Source organism: Uranotaenia lowii, chromosome 1 (assembly GCF_029784155.1).
Source record: "Uranotaenia lowii strain MFRU-FL chromosome 1, ASM2978415v1, whole genome shotgun sequence".
Classification (NCBI taxonomy): domain Eukaryota; kingdom Metazoa; phylum Arthropoda; class Insecta; order Diptera; family Culicidae; genus Uranotaenia; species Uranotaenia lowii.
Window position 1 is genome coordinate 179,663,476 of NC_073691.1, and position 20,499 is coordinate 179,683,974.

General features: G+C 37.8%; 2 protein-coding genes across 3 annotated transcripts in view; both read right to left on the bottom strand.

The window, feature by feature from the left end:
• LOC129738684 (uncharacterized) overlaps window positions 1–20,499 on the bottom strand; it is a 52,528-nt gene that overhangs the window by 17,372 nt on the left and 14,657 nt on the right. Inside the window, exon 2 of the mRNA XM_055729940.1 lies at window positions 12,120–12,235. Within this exon, the coding sequence (XP_055585915.1) occupies window positions 12,120–12,235 (116 nt within the window). The remainder of the gene's footprint in view (window positions 1–12,119; window positions 12,236–20,499) is intronic.
• Window positions 23–9,029, bottom strand: LOC129738667 (uncharacterized). 2 transcript variants are annotated; one of them, XM_055729931.1, is made up of 3 exons: window positions 709–9,029; window positions 454–647; window positions 23–388 (listed from the first exon to the last, which is right to left on the bottom strand). In XM_055729931.1, the coding sequence occupies exon 1, from the start codon at window positions 5,937–5,939 to the stop codon at window positions 4,692–4,694; it is 1,248 nt and encodes a 415-aa protein (XP_055585906.1). In that variant the 5' UTR covers window positions 5,940–9,029; the 3' UTR covers window positions 23–388; window positions 454–647; window positions 709–4,691. The 2 variants fall into 2 exon arrangements, with proteins under 2 accessions (XP_055585906.1, XP_055585899.1); XM_055729924.1 differs by having other exon boundaries at window positions 23–647.

Below are 20,499 nucleotides of genomic sequence, written 5' to 3' on the forward strand. Positions count from 1 at the left end.
TTTGATAAAATTTATTGTTCAAGGTAGTGAAATGAATGGTTTTATTAGTGTAATAAAATATGCTCGTATTTTGTTTATTTTTCGGCATTATTGTGATTTTATTTTTTAAGTTGTATTGATATACAATTGCTGGCGTGTGTGATATGATCAGTAAAGCAACTTAAGCTTCAAAATTGAATTAAAATTTGATGTATTTATAAATGCAATCAAATTTTGTTTCAGTAAGTGGCATCCTTGGTAAACGGGTAAAAAATAGACACTTGAGACGTAGTTTGTCTTGTTTGTTTGATTCCGCCTGCTCCAGCTTTTTCACTGCCACATTCCCGAGTGCATAATTCTGGAGTCAGCTGTTAGTTCGTCGATGATCCTAACGGAAATTTTTTTCAATCTGAAAAAACAAAAGCAGTTTATAGACCTGTTTATCTTAACATTAACCATCAAATTCTAATTTACCTTTCAATTTAAAATCAGAACAGACCTGGTTTCCGCCTCAATCCTGTTTAGAATCGGTCATGTTCTGTTAGTTGGATGATGGCATGCACTTTTTCCGGGTATAGAAAGCATTCTCCGGCGGGCCCTAGGAGACTCAATCCAGTAACGTAAGAGAATCGAAAGCACATCCGACCAAAACATACGATATTGAATGTCTGGAGTCGTAATTAAGTTTTATATAAAAATGCTCAAGATTATGTAAGTCATAAAAATTACCCTTAATAAATTGCAGTTCCATCCATCTCATCCGGGAAGAACAATCCAATTCCCTAATTAAGGTGATTTCCCTTTCCTCCCAGCGGAGGAACAATTTGTTTAACAACTGGTCTAAGATCGAATGCCTTTTTCGCTTCCTCTGCATGGAGGGATTATTGATGAAGCTCGTAGCAACCGTATCTATTCCTAAAAAAATCAATTTCAAACAATTATAACCATTTCTATGAGGTTTAAAACATATAAACTTACCAACTCATTGTACTCAAACTGAAAAATAACGAATTTTAAGCACACTGAATGGAGGAATAGCTATTCTGTAAAAAATATATTAACTTCAAACTGCTAAAATGTATCGAAAAATTCTTGTAATTGGTAGTGATTGTAACAAGCTGCTAAGATTCAATGGAATTTCCAATATTTTGTACTGGATTTATCAGTAGCTTCTATTACACACTGAACTTTAAGATTTATTAGATTGACCCTATAAATTTTATTGCCAGATTTGGTTCAGTGTGTTAGCTTTCTACTAACAGTGGGTTACTGAGGGAACATTGAAGTCAAAATTACAACTTTTAACAAGCTTCAATTACAAATCCCAAGCAACCATGAGTTACGGTATTTGCTCATGTAAAGGCTTTGAAAGTTACATATAAACTGACCAAAGGAAAACAACAAACCAATTCCCTTGAGTAAATTATACTTATGTACTTAATAACGAACATGAAGGTTACAGAAGAGATCTTTTAGTGCACTGTACTTAATTTTAAAAAATAGGGTAAAAATCATGAAATTGAGGAAAATGAAAACAATGGATGGTTCAACGTTTTCTCAAGTATTCGCAGGGCTGAAAAGCGTTCTCTCCAGCTTGATTTGGGAACTTGAAAGTATCAATATGACCATTAGACTGAGTCGATTTGGGGTCATTTTCGAATTTTTCAAACCCTGGGGTCTTAAAAGCTTCGTCTTGGTCCAAAACTCATCCATGATTTTTTGCAGAATTTTTAAGTAACGTTTACATGAGTAAATTTGAACTTTTAGGTTTGTATGGGAAAATTGAATATTTTGTACTGAAAAATCAACATCGTTTTTGTTTTGTCGGTGGAACCGAGCCAGTTGATGGTTTTTGTGCCAATTTATAAAATTCCTAAGGGAAATTTTCCGCTGAACAACTTTGTCGAAGACTTAAACTTTGTATCTCATAAGGCAAAAAAGTTATTAGTAGTTTAATAGGGGTATGTCTTTTCGCATTGATAAACCATAAATTCAATTGACATCACTGCTGGAGCCTCGCGAAGTATAGCGTGAAAAATAGTCATGCAATACCTCGATAGGCACCCTGCAGTGATGTCAATTGTATTTCATGTTTATCAATGCGAAAAGACATACCCCTATTAAACTGCTAATAACTTTTTTGCCTTATGAGATACAAAGTTTAAGTCTTCGACAAAGTTGTTCAGCGGAAAATTTCCCTTAGGAATTTTATAAATTGGCACAAAAACCATCAGCTGGCTCGGTTCCACCGACAAAACAAAAACGATGCTGATTTTTCAGTACAAAATATTCAATTTTCCCATACAAACCTAAAAGTTCAAATTTACTCATGTAAACGTTACTTAAAAATTCTGCAAAAAATCATGGATGAGTTTTGGACCACGACGAAGCTTTTAAGACCCCAGGGTTTGAAAAATTCGAAAATGACCCCAAATCGACTCAGTCTAATGACCATCCATTTTGGACTTGATTGAATGCACATCAGCACATTGAATGGGCTGATTAAATATTATTATTTTTAACCATCTAGATCTGAAAAATTCAAACAACTTTCGTAGGTTTTTTTTAAATATTGCATAAGCACAGGGTCTAAAGAACTTGACTTCCAGTAGGGGAGAATGAGGATACTTGATCCCTGGGGATACTTGATTCTTCAGCTATATCTCGAAACTGGAATGTCTTACAAAGATCAAATGTTCAAGAAAATTATGCCAAAATAAACAAAACAACCAACCTGTTATCTCAATTTTTTTTTATTAATTTTTTTTAACTTATTGCACTTTGTTTGAAAAATCTAACAAAATGTGACTTGAAGATCTTTTTTTATCACTTTGAAACGTTTGCCACACCAGGCCGTGCGAAAGGGGGAGGGGGGGAGAGGTTAGGGGTTTATCGCTCCCCCTCCCCCATGGAGATTTTTTTCAAGTGAAATTTTCAGTTCAAGAAATTAATTTACAGTAGTAATGAGAAATTGCTTGATCGGTAAGGGTGATAAATGAGTGTTAATAAACATGAAAAAAAATTCTCCAAAATCTCCTCCAAAACCGTTCTAGGGTCAATTAATTTCATATTTATAATACATTCACGAATTGAAACCAATTTTTTAATGTAAATTTTGATTTGCAATCAATAAACCTATTGCATTTAAATTCGAATGTTGATACATGAATACCTCGTCAAAAGAATGGGGTTTTATTTAGAAGTATAACTGAACAAGTTCAGAATTTAAAAACAGCCGTTAACCTCAAAATCTATTCACCGAATACTGATTTTACATATCAACAAGTTGGAAGAAATGTGACAGGTGTTCCCTTCTTATGATAGTCAACATATTTAGCAAAAAAATAATCTATGACTTATTTGGTATGCACGCTCTACTCCACATTAAATATTAACATTTTTCGAGGTGCAAGAATTTAGGAGATCATTTTGATTTATTTGGGTGCCCTGAATTCAAATTTGCATTTTTTATCAGCTTTAGTTTATAAAATACTTTTTGAAAGTTATTTAAACTCTTTTAACGGAGTTCTACATATGTTATGGAAAAAACTTTTAAACATTTCAAAACTTTTCTAAACAAAGATTTCAAATCAACTATCTGTGCAGACTGGCCAAGTCTTCCGTAGCGACGCCGTCGGCCCACTTGACTGCCCTAGCCGGGGAAACTACGCAATGTCCCACTTGGTTCGCTCTCCCGCTCACACTCGCTCACTGACTGACTGGCTCGCGTACACGCTTGTGTCGGATGATCAAGACCATACACACATCCCCCTCCTGTCCTATCAAAATGTAAAAGAATGATTACAAAAAAAAGTTGTTTGATATACAACAACAGGCTCATGCAGTACTTTCAAGCACAAGAAAGATGAGCAAGTAAAATAAAAAAAAACACACACACAATTTAGAGGCTAATTGGGCCACAAAGTTCTTAAGCCTTGCCTCCAAACAATTGTTTACATTTTTTTATTGTTTTTGTTGACGATTTATGAAGTTAAAACTTGGTAGACTTTATCTATAAAACTGTAATAAAATGTAATGATTACACATTTACGCTGGGTTAAAATGAAATGAATTGGAAATCCACAATTTTTTTTATAATTGGATTTTTTTAACCGAATGTTCAAGAAAATACAAGAGGGAAAAATTATCAACGAATATCTGCGAGCTTTAATTGCTATTTTGACAAATTTTGCTTATATTATTTTAGATTCAACCATTTTATGAAATGTATAATTCATTTTTATGTTCCGAATTCTCACTCTCTTCGCATGAACAATAACTTACCTTTATTGACTCGCTATCAAGAAATATCGTATTGATCATCTTAAATAACATTCTCAACTTGCTTTTCAATTTCAAGTTGTTCTATGAAGCTTCCAAGCTATTTAAACAATTTGCATGACTTAAATTCGTCACAGTACTCCTGCAATCCTCTCTTTTTTATTTTCAAGTTGTCTTTTTTTTTTTTTTTCCTTGTAGGGGAGAGCCCACTGCGACCAGTAATTGATCTATTGTGGTAATTACCCCGCGTTACTGTATGCTATCAGGCTCACCTGCACTATGGGTTGAAGTGACAGTTGATTGCTGATTAAGCATTTTATCCCAATCGGGTATGATATCAAAGATGTATGATATAACCTTCTTAGGGCTGATATGCAACCATATGTCTTGTGCGCTTATTAACTTTGCCCCAAGTACACGCTCTCTCCTATTTAGGAGGGCGCAGCAGTTGCATAGAAGATGCTCTGCAGTTTCTTTTTCGAACCCGCAGAACCGACAGTCATCGTATTGAATAATGTTATCCGTTTAAGATGTTGTTTTGATGGACAATGTCCGGTCAAGAGACCTGTGTAAGTACTTAACTCGTGCTTACTTAGTTTCAACATGTTTTTGGAGAGTCGTGCGCTTGGTTCAATGAATCTTTTCGCCTGAGCTGCTCCCTCTGCTGTTCTCCAGTTGGAGACAATAGTGGTGCTTTCCCAGTTCTTGAGTTCCATATTCAAGGCACTCCTCGATACTCCGCAGAAAGGTTCAGGTCCAATAAACAGGCCCTGAGACCCTTCCCTAGCTAGCTGGTCTGCTTCTTCGTTCCCTAGGATACCGCAGTGGCCTGGAACCCAGAATAAAAATACTCTGTTTCGTATGGCCAGGTTTCTTAGTGCAACAATACACTCCCATACTAGCTTGGAGTAACATGTAAATGTACTTAGTGCTCGGAGAGCGGCCTGACTGTCAGAGAATATATAGATACTTGTGTACCTGTACCCTCTTTTCAAACAGGCTAAAGTGCATTCTAGAATTGCTTGAACTTCTGCTTGGAATACTGTTGGCCAGTTTCCCATAGGAATTGAGATCCTGAGTCTAGGTCCGAACACCCCTGCCCCAGTTCTTTTATCCATTTTTGAACCATCAGTAAAGAATTTTATCGATCCGGAAGGAACCGCAGGCCCACCTGACTCCCACACGTCCCTATCGTTGATAGTTACATTGTATGGTATGTCTAGGTTGAAAACGGGCTCCATCCAGTCATCATTCTTTACAATAAGTGAGTTTATTTTAAATATCTTCAGAATTTTTAGGTGTCCTGTAAGATCCCCCTCATAGAGAGTTTTATGTTTGGAGAGTCTCAGGGCACTGCGTTCTGCCTCTAGTTCAATAAATTGATGTAGTGGCAGAATATTTAGTAGTGCATTAAGGGCCTCGTTTGATGTGCTTCGCATGGCGCCAGTTATAGCTAGGGTTGCTATTCTTTGAAGCTTCGCTAGTTTCTTCCGGGCCGTAGCTTGCACAGTTTTGGTCCACCATACTAAAGAAGCATAAGAGATTTTGGGTCTTATTATAGCTGTAAATATCCAATGGATAATTTTCGGCCGTAGTCCCCATTTTTTCCCTACTCCTTTGAGGCAGACCACAGAGATGCTGTAGCCTTGGCTATAACATGCTTTAATTGTGGGTTCCATGATAGTTTTGAGTCTAGTATGATTCCTACACCCAAAATAATTTAGAAATTATTTCTACTGTATTTTTCACGTAAACTAAGATTTTGATGCATCATATCGATTTTACGTGAATTTCGTAGTAACCTCATTGTAGCAAGAACGTCCCGGTAGCAACTACTTTACTTCCACATAACTGACTCATGAATTCCACGTAAAGTTTAAGTGGATGATTTCAAATCCGTTTTGTGCATTTTTCTCCAGCGTGTGGTGTTAAATTCAAATTAGAATATGGAATTGTGGTTCGTCAGCTTACTTTGTTCCATGGTGTGAATTTTTTTAAGCCGTTGTGTCTGTTGTCATCATGATCGGATATTCATCTATTTTGGATTTGTCGTTTTGGTAAGTGATAATAATTCTTAATTGTAATCAGCTAATTTTTGTTTTTCATTTTTCTCATAGCAATATGGCTTTGGATACAAGTTCTATTCCGTTGGAACTGATGACCTCTCGTTCTTTGGTGGGACTGTCCGAGTAAGGTGTTCAACGGAACATCTTTCACAGAACACCATCCACGGAACAACAGACAAGGTAAAATATTTTTTATTCACATAATACTTTTGTTTCATCAATGTATACATTTCAATTTTTACAGGATTTAAAAAAGAAAGCTCGTTGAAAGATGTCCAAAAATAAGTGTTTGTTAAAAGTGTAGTGTTAAAATGTGCAAAGATAATGAAAATAAAGTTTATTCACAACAAAACTTGTTTTTTACATCATTATGAAAAAAAAACAAAAACAGGAAGAAAAAAACACCCTTATTTTCATTCAGATATTAAAAACATTCTTCGTGGCATTCATAAACAAACCGCGTTGAACTGACAAAAAATTCACGTAAAATGTAGGTGCGTCCCATGAAGCACAAATTCTTATAGGGACGCGTTCACATGTCGGTTTCGTAGCATCTACGTGAAAATCAATTGGATAAAAATTATGTAGTTTTTCACGTAGCCCCGACGTGCGGATTATTTTGGGTGTAGATATTTCACTTGTGATTCGAAGTTTAGCACTTCCCCATCTAATGTTAGAGGTTTTAGTGCAGTTTTTCGTCTCGTAGTGAATGCTATCACAGTAGTTTTGGAAGGGTTTATATTCAATCCCTCTTCCCTGCACCAGAATAGTGCGAAGTTTAGCGCAGATTGCATTCTTTTTGACAACACGTTCTCATATTTTCCCCGAACTATTATAACTACGTCATCTGCAAAGCCAATAACTTCGAATCCCATAGATACAAGTTTGTTTAGGAGGTCATCCACGATCAGTGACCACAACAACGGAGATAGAACCCCACCTTGGGGACATCCCTTCGTTGGAGTGGCACTGATTGTAAGTCCTCCCAAGCTTGCATAAATGGTTCTATTTATTAGCATGGCACTAGTCCAGTCAACAATTGCTGTGTGGCACCCTCGTCTTTTCATAGCTGATTCGATTGAGTTGAGTTGTCCTTTCAATTCAACTGGAATTCAAAACATTGTATCCGAGTAATTCTCGACTTGCATCATTATTTACATTTACTCAAGCTGTCTCCTCACCTGGTTTGGTTATAATTTCTATGAGATACCAAAGCTGATCTCTCAACACCAAGTTGTAGTTTAAAGTTGTCTTCTTGGACTCGCTTGGAATTCGTATCATTTGTATCAATTAGTTGTGTTCCCAACAAACTGGACAAATTTAAGTAATGTTGTTCCAGCTGTTCCTCGACTTCCATAATTGTTTATTCCTATCTAAAGCTTAATTTTCATCTGATTCATTATGAGTTTGTGTAGATTCCGAAACTATCCTCACAATACGCTTTAAGATTTCAAGTAGCAATTTAAATTTACTTGAAATTTGAACAATATGTTCAAACGGTTCTCTCGACACGCTTCATAAACTTTTTTTATCTCAAGCTGTTATTTCAACACGTTCCGGCTGCCTTCTCAACTCGCCTATAAGTTTTCAAGCTGTGCTTTCAATTCACTTTAATTGAAACTCCAAGCTGTTCTCTCAACTCGCTTAATGGTGTTATTTTTAAATGTATTTCAAGCTGTCCTCTCAACACACTTGTTCTTCATCTATGCAATGCGTTTAGGCTGTCCTCTCAACTCGCCTTCAAATTTCAAGCTGTCCTCTCAACTCGCTTGATTTTTTTTTATCAATAAGTTCAGGCTGTCCTCTCGACTCGCCTTCCAATTTCAAGCTGTCCTCCCAACCCGCTTGAAACTGTGAACATAACTATGCTGTCCTTAAGACTCGCTTAATATTTCATCATAATTTTTATTTCGGCACTATTTCATAAAACACTTTCTGCTCATTTGCAAAAACACTAGTTCTCTATCACAGATGGCACTATGTTTTCTTATTTTCCACTTTGCACAAAATAGCTTCTGAAAATCATCCGACTTATTTGCTTCAACTACGAACTACCCATTTTTTTCGCAGTATTTTTTCGCTATGTATAATTAGGAAAGTGTCTGATTTTTAAGCATTTGTGATCAAAATTTTTTCAACGTGAACGCTTTTGTTTACTTTTCTTGATTCGATTTTTTGTGATAATTTCTCGTATAATTAATTTCACGAAAAATTACCTGTCACGGTCACCAAATGTGCAGACTGGTCAAGTCTTCCGTAGCGACGCCGTTGATCTACTTGACCGCCCTAGTCGGGGAAACTACGTAATGTCCCACTTGGTTCGCTCTCCAGCTCACACTCGCTCACTGACTGACTGGCTCGCGTACACGCTTGTGTCGGATGACCAAGACCATACACACACTATCAATTTTCCTCTAGACAAAAAGCTATTTTGTCTTCTGCAACAAAAAGTTATGGAATTTTTTAATTTTTTAATTTTCCTCTTCTGTAAAATATGGATTTTTCAAAGAAGATCTAAACCAAATTGAATTTCAGGTTTTTTTAAAGCAAAAAGCGAATCGTTTTGCAGGCTTCAACAAATTTGTTTAGTGAAATAAAACCTTTTTTTTGTAATTTTCTTCAGTAATGTCAGAAATACATTGAATGAAATGTTTCCAAATCAGAAGAAAAACTGTAGATTTTAACTTTATTAGATCACTCATAAATAAGATGATTCATTTTCAAACGTATAAACTCAATATAAATAAAACTAGCCGTATTTATTAGACAAAATCTGACAAAATATTCAAGTTCACGACCCCAAAATCTACCAAATCAATTATTAAAACAAAGGCATGTTAAATGCTTGAGTTATCAATTAAATTATTAAAATGTTTTTAAAATGGTAAGACCTTTTTTTAAAAAAAAATCCTTTTAAATTATAGAAAAATCATATGTTATTAATCTTCATATTTTGTTTAAATTTTTAAATTAATTCACCAAAGTTTATAGTTTTATTTATTATTTTCAATTCAACGCACCGAATATTATAGGTTTGTCTTTGTTTTTCAAATCTAATTTTTTGTGTTCTGAAAACAAAATCCCATAAATCTGAATTTTTAAAAAGAAAAACATAGTTTTAATCTTTCGCCCTATCCAGGACCCAATATTTCAATTGATGGGACACAATTTCCATAACTTGAAATTTTTTACTATGAAACCTGCGTTTGAGAATTTATTAACGTTTCACCAATTTTTATTATTGTAAACCTCAAAAATTATCTTATCAAGCCATTTATTGTGACAACAGGATAAATTTGAATATGAAAAGATTTTATCTCTGACTTTGATTAAAATCATGAACTGTAAGTTTGAATAAATTTTCTTAAGTTCAATATGTAGATATTTTCCTAATCAAGGATTCACATATAAAACCGTTATTATTTTTTTTTTATTTAATTCAAGACATTACGGAATTTTTTTTTCAATCATCTCTTCAACTGAAAATGAAGAATAGAAATATTAATTAAGAAGGTTTATAATGACATAACATTAATTACAATTTTGATAAACAATTTTGAATCATGTTTAATTGTTGGTCTGATCCGAAATTTGTTTTGAAATTCGAATTTAATTTCCTTTTTTTTTGTTATTACATTTAATGTTATGTATTCTATTATGCACTGATTGTTATGTTCGATGCTTTTAATTCAGATTTTATTAAAAAATTTCATTTGGATTTGTCTTCTCGTGATTTGGAAATATTGATTTAAAATTTGAAACTAGACTGCTTAAGATTTATTATCAAGCAAATTTGTAGTTCAGAATTAGGAACATTATTGTTATTGTTATTATTTTTTGTCAAATTTTAATTCCGATAGAAACAACTACCCCCCCCCCCCTCCCCCCCCCCCCCCCGCCTTCCCCCCCAAAATAATATGAGCTTCTTAAAGTTATTCTTTTTAAGCAGTAGTTAAACTCTAAATTTTTCTAAGACAAAGTTTTACAAAAAGTATGTTGAGCGTCACTTTATGCATTTCTCCTTCACTAATGGGTTCACGCGATCCCTTTGGTCCAGAATGATATATTTTTCATCTGAATGGATGTTGATCATTGCTAAGCCTGAAATTATTAATATATTTATTCAATGACTTATATATAGCCAGTAATAAAATAAAAATAGGACACAAAAAAGTTATTTTATCTAAAAATTTGAAAAATGCGCCTTTAAGTATGCAATGAAGCAGACAAAATTTAAAATTATTTATGTTTGATACTAGTTACTGTGAAATGAAAACTAATAAGGCAAAAAAAGTCAATGGAACTTTCATCTTTAGCTTTTGCATGATTTTTGCTTTTCTTAAATTTTTTTTTTCAATTATCTCAAACATCAAACTTTTGTTTTGCTATGATGGACTCTACATTTCCACCATAGTGCCGTCCACCAACAAACCCATAGATCATCAGTTCGGGTCCATGGATTGTTTACGACTCATCAGGGTGCTGGAAGGGAGAAAAAACAGTAAGCAGGGAGTACAAACGACAAAGTCTAGACAATCATTGTTGGTAGAGTTAACTTTTATAACCGCTTCTCGGTCGCTTGGTTGGTGCTTCAAAAAAGTGAGTAGTTTGGATTTGGATTTTTCGCCTTTCGGTTCATTCATATCGGTATCTGAGATAAATTATATGTGTTCCACATAAAGCGGAATCGAATTCTGGGACAAAACATCATTGAGAGGGTTGGCATTCGGTTTTGATCGAACCAGCTTACTCCCTATCGGAGTGGGTTTACTATCAGTTGTTGCTTTCGTTTTACGATAATGCACCCAACGGGTGGCTCATCAACTGTTGGAAAACAATTCCTTTTAGGACTGTAACCTGTTTTGGGGGTCCATTACTTGCTTCTTACCTATTTAGTGTAGCAAGAACTATAGAATATAGAGCACGTAGTCCTTCAAATGATCAAATTATCATGTGTTTATCGAAATTCCGTTGAATTGTGCACATTACCTAGTGCCTGTTGCACTACTGTTTTTCAACGCCTTTGTATAGTAATATTGAAAGACATGAGACATGAAACGTGAGACGTGGGACCAGAGAGTGAAGTGAGAAAAGTAAGACGAAATACGTCAGAGGTGAGCAATGAGACGTGAAAAGAGCGAAATGCGACTTTAGAAGTGAGACGTGGTGTGCTAAATGGGTCGTGAGGAGTGATGTCTTAGATCTCACATCTCAGGTCTCAGATTTCATGTTTCAGGTCTCCAGTCTCATTTTTCATGTCTCATATCTCCTGCACCAGGTCTCAGTTCTCATGGTCTCGATTCTCAGGCCTCAGGTCTCATGTTTCAAGTCTCATGGTTCAGGGCTCAGATTTCATGTCTCAGGTCTAAAGTTTGATATACCATGCTGAGGATTCATGTCTCACATCTCAAATTTAAGATCTTATATCCTTGTCGCTTACCTCATGTCACAGGTCTCAGGATTCAGATCTCATGCCTCAGTTCGAAAATCTCATTTCTCATGACACAAAAAAATGTAAAAAAAAACTGTGTAAAAAAACCGTGTAAAAAGTGTGAAAACCTATGATCCACTCTGTATACATTTGTTCTAAGGCACCGTCATTGGAATGTACAAAATACGAGTAATGCGAGTGGCGTCATGTTAGTAAATTCCTAAAATTCCCCCATTCTCGAGTTCCTGGTCAATTCCAAGGTAACTAACAAAAACTACTCAAAGGTATTGATTTCCGCCTAAGCTAATTCGATAAGCTGCGAGTGAATCCCATCCACTTCAACTGCCAGGTGATTTTCTTACCTTCTCTTCGGGAATCCCATGATTGACCAGCAGGGCGATGCCCTTCTCGGTCAACGCTCGGAAAAGTTGTCCACCGACTCGATTGACCACGGACCGTATCGGACATTCTTCGGTTCCTGCAAAGTAAAAAAAAAATTATGAAACGTCATTCAGTTGGCAAAGATTCAATTGAACGGTTGAATATTTATACGCCTATTTCAAATGATGAATACTTAAGTTGATTTTAGGTTTGGTACATAAAGGCATTAGAAATATTATTTGAAAATTTACCTATATAATCTACAGAACCGTTCATAATTGTATAGAAATTGTAAAAAACAACACTCTGTGGTATGAGGTATGGTGTTGTTTGTTCAAATTTCAGACCACTTACTCAGCCTCAACCGGGATAGAAGTGTTTTTTTTTGCTATTGCTGTTTTCGCTAGCAATCGTTCGTAATCGCGAAATTAATTTCTTTATAAAATTTATATTCAATCTGTTGTGTTGTGAGCCTACTTGGTTGAATGATTCAACTGAATCAAATCAATCGAAAGATTCCTTTTAATTCAACCACGGTGATTAAATTAAAAAGAATCTTTCGATTGCTTTGATTCAGTTATATTCTATAACTAGGTTGCTTCGATTCGTTATTACTAATACTCCTTCTCGACATCGATAGCTACTATTCCTGTCGCTCCACGTAGTTTTCCCAATTTCACGCTAGATAACGGTTTCGTCATCATATCTGCCAGCATGCCTTCCGTTGGGCAATACAGCTAACTGATGATATTCTTGCTTCGCAGATCCTTGATGAAGCAGTATTTTGTATCCACATGCTTTGATCTTTGGTCCATCTTTTCGTTCTCCACTTGTCGGATACAGCTTTGGCTATGCTCCCGTATGCGAATCGGCAGATCCACTTTCGTCTGGAAATCCTTCAAGAGCTTCGTGATCAATTGAATTTCCTGGCACGCTTCGACCAGAGCGATGAATTCTGATTCTGACAGTGCCACACACGATTTTTTTCTGGAGGAACAATTCACGTCTCCACCGCCGAGAAAAATCAGGAGAACCGAAGTTGATTTCCAGTCCCTAGTGTCTCCAGCCCAGTCAGAGTCGCAGTAAACTTCCAGGCCTTTAACTGTCACTCCCAAATTCGAGTTTGAAACAGGTGCGTTTTCACTATGGCCAATTCCATAGTTTTCTCTGGAACCTCGCTTTTCTATTGCAACATATACATGAAACAAAATCTACTGTAGTCGTCGATGACAATCAAAATGTCGATGACCGGTCATGACCGAAACGTTTACTATAGGGCCGAAAAAGTCGGTGTGCACAAGATCGAGCACAGCACTAAATTTTCTTTCTATCGACTCCTGAAATGGCTTCCGGCTCATTTTCGCCTTCTGACAGCAGTCGCACCAATCTCGTTCTCCGCAATCGTATACATCTTCAGTTCGACCATCAAATTTTTCTGCATCATCTCACCGACCAATGCGGGCTCACGATGTCCAAAGTGGCGATGCCACAACCACAAGTGCTGGCAGTCAACGTTATGGTGATCTTTTGCTACCATAACCACTTACTGCGATGTCTTCACCTTGTAGAGTTCGCCAGGCTTGACTGCCGTCGCCGCTTGTTGGCCAGCGACGAGAATCAAACATCCTACATCGTTTAATAGTACTTCTGCATCTTTTTCGATGCTTTGGTACAGACAGCAGATTCATTGCCAAGCTGGGCACAAACAGAACGTTCCAAGGGTGATCTTCGTAGCTTTTCCATCGTCATGGTAACACAACAATTGACCATCGCCAACACCTTCAACTCCTACGATTTCTCCATCCGCCAAGCTGAACATTTTCATGTCGCTTTCGACAACCTTGTTGAAAAATTCTCGGTCGCCGCACATGTGCCGGGACCCTCCTATTAGCAACATGAGTTTGCGTACTACCCATCAGAGCGAATCGACGCGAAAACTGCAAGTATTTTTAAATCGCTGCCTGCGGAATATCATCCGCGCTTGATGGCCTGGCAACTGGATCTCAAATGAGGAACTACATCGCCGGTGTCATCAAAGGGCGCTAGAAACCGAGATTCGGGAACGTAAGTAGAGATGGATTAGGGAACACGCTGCGGAAAGATGAAAACGAGATTTGCAGAGAGGCGCTAGATTGGAATCCAGAAGGTCATAGAAGAAGAGGCAGACCCAGAAACTCGTGGCGGCGAAGCCTAGCTGCTGAAATCCGAACTGTCGACGAGAATCTTGACTGGGACCAGATGAAGACGCTGGCTCCGGATCGTCAACAATGGAGGTCTTTTACCACGGCCCTATGCACCGGTGGATCGGCGCGGGATCATTAAATAAATAAATAATAAACAGAGCGAACGTTACGGGCAGCATTTGCCTCCATTTGCTCCGCGTTCAATCTACATTCCTTTTGTTTATGGCCACTTTTCTTGCAGAAAAGGCACACCAGCGATTTGTTTTTCTCAGTGAAACTCTTAATCTTCAACAGCTCCAGGTTCAACTCACCGTCTCCAGTGCCGTCGTGAGCGTGTCGGAGTAATTAGGGAGGCTCCTGAGGACCAGCGCGACCATCAGTAGCTCGCCGAGATCCGGTCCAGCACACGACACCTTCGCAAACAGCTTTTCCAGTTCAAAAAGTTGGCTCTACATGTCGTTCCCATCTTTGTACATTTCGTTGCAGATCCTCCTCAGTACCGCAACCTTCGTTTTTTCGTGGTTCTTCTTGAGGTTCTTCCAAACTTTCCTGGCGGTCTCCGAATTGCGTATCACGCCATGTTGCGTATCATGCTCTCGTTTTACGATCTCCTCCCTTCCATACATCCGTCATCGGCGCCGAAGCTTCATCCTAAATGTACCTACTTCCAGATGTCCTCACAATTCAGGAGCATTTCAGCCTTGAATTTCCATACCGAGTAGTTGGAACCATTCAGCTTTACGATCGAAACTTTGTTTCCCTCCATGGCGATTCCCGAAACTTCCAGACTTGACAGCAAAACAACTTTTCAAAGTAACGTCTACTGTGATCTGGGCCAACATCCTATTTATTGAGGATTCAGAGGGCAAGTTATGTTCAGCTGAACTGATTGGCTGTTAACTAAAGACTAAATTCATTTCTGTATATGTACAATTATAGTATTCTATGACAAGGTTCCTTCGATTCGTAAATACTAACAGAAATGTCGTCAGTGATGTCGCCGTCCCTGATGTTGACAAAAACTCCGGTTTGGGGATTCAGCGACAATATTAAATAGGTAAAAAAAGTTTAGTTATGTACGATGCTGTCCTAGCGTAATTGTATGGTAGAATGGTCGGTGGGTGTTTATTTTGAAAAGTAGCTCCCACTCGAAGTCTGTATACCGATGATTATCAACCGGAAAATGAGTCCATTATAATACCTATAAACGACCGAAGAACTGTGTATGGATGTTGATCGGGAAGGCTCTGCTGCTCTTCAAATTACAACTCAGTCGGCATCTATTTTCAATCGACGGATACTTATGCGAGTAAAAATAAACTACCAAACTGGCTCAGCTGGCTACCTCATTTAATGGGTCAGCGATTTTGCGCTGCCAACTCGGCCTGGGATTTAAGCCGAATCTTGCAGTTTAATGAGTTTGCATGCCTTCACTCAAGGTTTGGTTGATTGAGGTGAGGTGTCAATCAACTCTTGATGATGCTCTGTGATGTTCATTTGAAAAATAATCCCTAAAAATTAACACAGTTCATCGAAGCTATCAAAATTCCGTCATAGTTGTCTCGCTAAGTTAGTTTCTTATAAAAGTTTATTGGAACTATAACAGTTCCTTGTAATGGATTATTTCTCTCGCCCAGCGCCACTTAGCAACAGCTCGTGGGTAAGTCCGTGTTGCTTTAAGATTACAAGCAAGTCGTACATTTTTTACCGGTGGCTTCACCATTATACATATGTACATTGTTACAGTGCAAAATAACTCTGTTCAAGTGTTGAGATGGATGCTGCTGGCGATGAACGAGCAAGCAGTTTTCTATACGAAGGATTACACCTAGGTTTTTTTTTACACGGTTTTTTTTACGCGGTTTTTTTTTACACGGCTTTTTTTACACGGTTTTCGGGAATTAACACGGTTTTTTTTTACACGGTTTTCGCGAATTAACACGGTTTTTGAGAGAAAATATTCTAAGTCCTTTTCAAAGGAAAACACTTATACTGTATTTGTTTTCTCCACTCGTGGAGTGTTCCACCGTACCCGATAAAAACAAACACAAATCGTCGCCAGTGTATTGCTATCTTATTCACTCACACGCTCTCTCGCAACACTGGCAAAATTATCGGTGGGCCACCGTCCGTAAGCAGAACTCCGACAGGTCAAAACCAGTGCAACACCGTCCGAATAAACAAACAGTTTGACAGCACCTAGTGGTGCACCAGTGCAACACTAGTGCAACACTCGGCATAAACAAATACGGTATTAGAATCTTTTTGAAGTTGGGAAAATCTTATCTCTTAGACTAAGAACATGATACATGAGACCTAAGACCTGGGACCTGAGACCTGAGACCTGAGACCTGAGACTTGAGACCTGAGACCTGAGACCTGAGACCTGAGACCTGAGACCTGAGACCTGAGACCTGAGGCATGAGACATGAGACCTGAGACATGAAACATTAGAAATTAGACATGAGACCTGAGACCTGGAAGCTGAGACAAGGGATATTAGACTTGATACCTCAGCATGAGACATGAGACCTGAGACCTGAGGCATGAGACAAGAGCCATGAAATATGAGACTTTAGACCTGAGACATGGGACATGAGACATGAGGCATGAGACATAAGACATGAGACCTGAGGCAAGAAACAAGAGCCATGGAACATGAGACCTGAGACCTGAGACATGAGACTTTGGACCTGAGACCGTAGACAAGCTACTAGAATTAGTACCGCGAGAAACAAGTTTAGCTCCGATTTCTACATGCGACCCCTCTAGTGAAAGGGTTTGACTTGTAGATGACGAAAAATAGTGTCGCGACTTCGCTAGTACAAGCTACTAGTGTTAGTACCGCGAGAAACTTGTTAAGCTCCGATTTATACTTGCGACCCCTCTAATGAAAGGGTTTGACTTGTAGATGACGAAAAATAGTGTCGCGACTTCGCTAGTACAAGCTACTAGGATTAGTACCGCGAGAAATTAGTTAAGCTCCGATTTCAACTTTCGACCCCTCTAGTAAAACGGTTTGACTTGTAGATGACGAAAAATAGTGTCGCGACTTCGCTAGTACAAGCTACTAGTGTTAGTATCACGAAAAATTAGTTTAGCTCCGATTTCAACTTTCGACCGGTCAAATGAAAGGGTTTGACTTGTAGTTGACGAAAAATAGTGTCCTGACTTCGCTAGTACAAGCTACTAGGATTAGTACCGCGAGAAATTAGTTAAGCTCCGATTTCAACCTGCGACCCCTCTAGTAAAAGGGTTTGACTTGTAGATGACTAAAAATAGTGACGCGACTTCGCTAGTACAAGCTACTAGTGTTAGTACCACGAGAAATTAGTTTAGCTCCGATTTCAACTTTCGACCGGTCAAATGAAAGGGTTTGACTTTTAGGTGATGAAAAATAGTGTCGCGAGTTCGCTAGTACAAGCTACTAGTGTTATTACCGGTAGAAAGAAGTTTCATTTCCGATTTCAATCTGCGACCAATCAAGTTAAAGTGTCTGAAACAAACAGAACTCAAGGTTAGTTGTGAGATACGTCTCGCTGGTCGAGTGGTTAGCGTGGTAAGACGGTAATCGCTGGTCCACTGATGGCATGGGTTCGATTCCCATCTCGGTATTGGAGTTAAATGTTAATCTTAAATTTTCAACGCAATTAATTCAGTCTACAAAGCCTAAATCGGCATAGACAACGTATGTCTTTTAAACAGAGATACCGTCTGGTGCATCTGGTGCATCATGCAACAGTTTTCAACTTCAATGGCCTTTAAAAACATTATTTACGCAGATAATCATGCCGTTTGTACAACAAAGTTTTAAAGTTGATTGCACTTAAAATTGAGGTAGTCAGAAAAATTATTGGTTCCACCAGTTGTAATGTATTTGTAATGTCGTAATGCATGAAGTACCAATTGCAGTAGTTTTTGGCTTTGTTCGAATTAAATTTTATATTTTTTGAACCATAAATGCTTTTATGGAAAAAGCATGAGGGTTCAACAAACATTTAGGGGTGAAAAACACTGTACCAAATTCTACTAGCTGAAATCATAAAAATTCATGATTGGATGGATAAAAATTTTGAAGTTATATTTTCATTAACCGCAAATTTTTCAAAGAATGCGATGTTTGATAAAAATTTTCGAAAATTTGTAGCATCTTGTTCAAGTTTTCAAACAATCAAAAAACGCACGGGCTCACAGCTCTCAGAGCTCTCTAGAATGATGATTTTACTCAATTTTCAGCTGGATGCTGCAGCTTCTGCTTGCGCGTTTTGATTTATTTTGCCAGTTATTAAAACAAAACGTGATACAAAATATAAAAAATACACCTTAAATACTATTCAATTCCCCGGATTCTCAAGATTACCCCCTGTAACCAATATCACCAAGAAGTCGACCGGTCGAAAGTTGAAATCGGAGCTTAACTAATTTCTCGCGGTACTAACATTAGTAGCTTGTACTAGCGAAATCGCAACTCTATTTTTCATCATCTACAAGTCAAACCCTTTCACTAGAGGGGTCGCAAGTCTAAATCGGAGCTTAACTAATTTCTCGCGGTACTAACACTAGTAGCTTGTACTAGCGAAGTCGCGACACTATTTTTCGTCATCTACAAGTCAAACCCTTTCACTTGACCGGTCGAAAGTTGAAATCGGAGCTTAACTAATTTTTCGCGGTACTAACACTAGTAGCTTGGACTAGCGAATTCGCGACACTGTTTTTCGTCACCTACAAGTCAAACCCTTTCACTAGAGGGGTCGCAAGTTGTAATCGAAGCTTATATAATTTTTCGCGGTAATAACACTAGTAGCTTGTCTCAGGTCTAAAGTCTCATGTCTCAGGTCTAATCTTTCATGGCTCTTGTCTCATACCTCAGGTCTCATGTCTTATGTCTCATGTCTCAGGTCTCAGGTCTCATATCTCATGTCTCATGCCTCTTGTCTCATGTCTCATGTCTCAGGTCTCAGGTCTCAGGTGTCATGTCTTAAGTCTCAAGTCTCATGTCTCAGGTCTCATGTCCCATGTCTCAGGTCTCAGGTCTCGTTTTTTATGTCTTAGGTTTCTAGTCTCAGGTCTCAGGTCTAATGTCCCATGTCTTTGGTCTCATTCTTCAAGTCTCAGGTTTCATGTCTCAGATCTCAGGTCCCTGAACTTGGGTCTCAGGTGTCATGTCTAAAGTCTCAGGCCTCATGTCTCTAGTCTACATTTTCAAGTCCAGGTCTTATGTCTCAAGTCTCAGGTCTCAGGTCCTAAGTGTCAGAACTTCAAAGCTGCAGAATTCGAATGGTCTTTTTTTACACGGTTTTCGGGAATTAACACGGTTTTTTTTTACACGGTTTTCGGGAATTAGCACGGTTTTTTTTTACACGGTTTTCGGGAATTAACACGGTTTTTTTTTACGCGGTTTTTTTTACGCGGTACGTATATCAGTGTAAAAAAAAACCTTACTGTACTCTATTCGTGTAAGAGATCGCGTTACACTTTCGTCAGAACGTTATCGCTCACGTTGCCATACGGCACCAGATCTTCAAGATGTTACTTACTGCAGTCGGTGACGTGCAGTGAGTGACACCCTGTGTTCTTTGCTCATACATACAACTGTGCAGAATCTGGAACAGTGCTCTTGTTACCATTCGAGGAAAGTATACTCGTCATTAGACAGAAACCGGGCCTTCAACAAATTTACACAAAATATATAGTGGTTCGGAAAAAAATAACATACATTCGGTAAGACAAATGCCAAATAGATACATTTTTGTTCGGTAACCGTTCTATTGCAAAAAAAATACTGGTTTCAGAGTTTCCTGTTCCTGTGTAAGGCCTACTTTATCCGAAATAAAAAAAAATCAATCGTAAAAATATATATTCTCACATCTACTAGCGGTTTGCAAATTTAAATCTCCGATTGATTTATACACAACGATGGGCCGTGGGTGATATTTTTACGGCGTGCTTCACGACTTATAAGAAAAAAAAATCAAGTTAAACATTCATACACGTTTCCATTCTCGGACTAATCACTCTCCTTAGATAAAGTAGCCGGTTTTAACGATTGAAACTGACACAAAACTAAAGTGAATTACTTTTATTTACAAATTTATTATGGTGAAACATTTACAATAATTGTGAACAGAAAATCACAGCGTCACGCTATAACCAGATACGAAAGGTGTTTCCCGGTTGT

Bases quoted from the DNA above. Each gene is read 5' to 3' on its own strand.
- LOC129738667 (XM_055729931.1), bottom strand. From the start codon at position 5,939: ATGGAACCCACAATTAAAGCATGTTATAGCCAAGGCTACAGCATCTCT.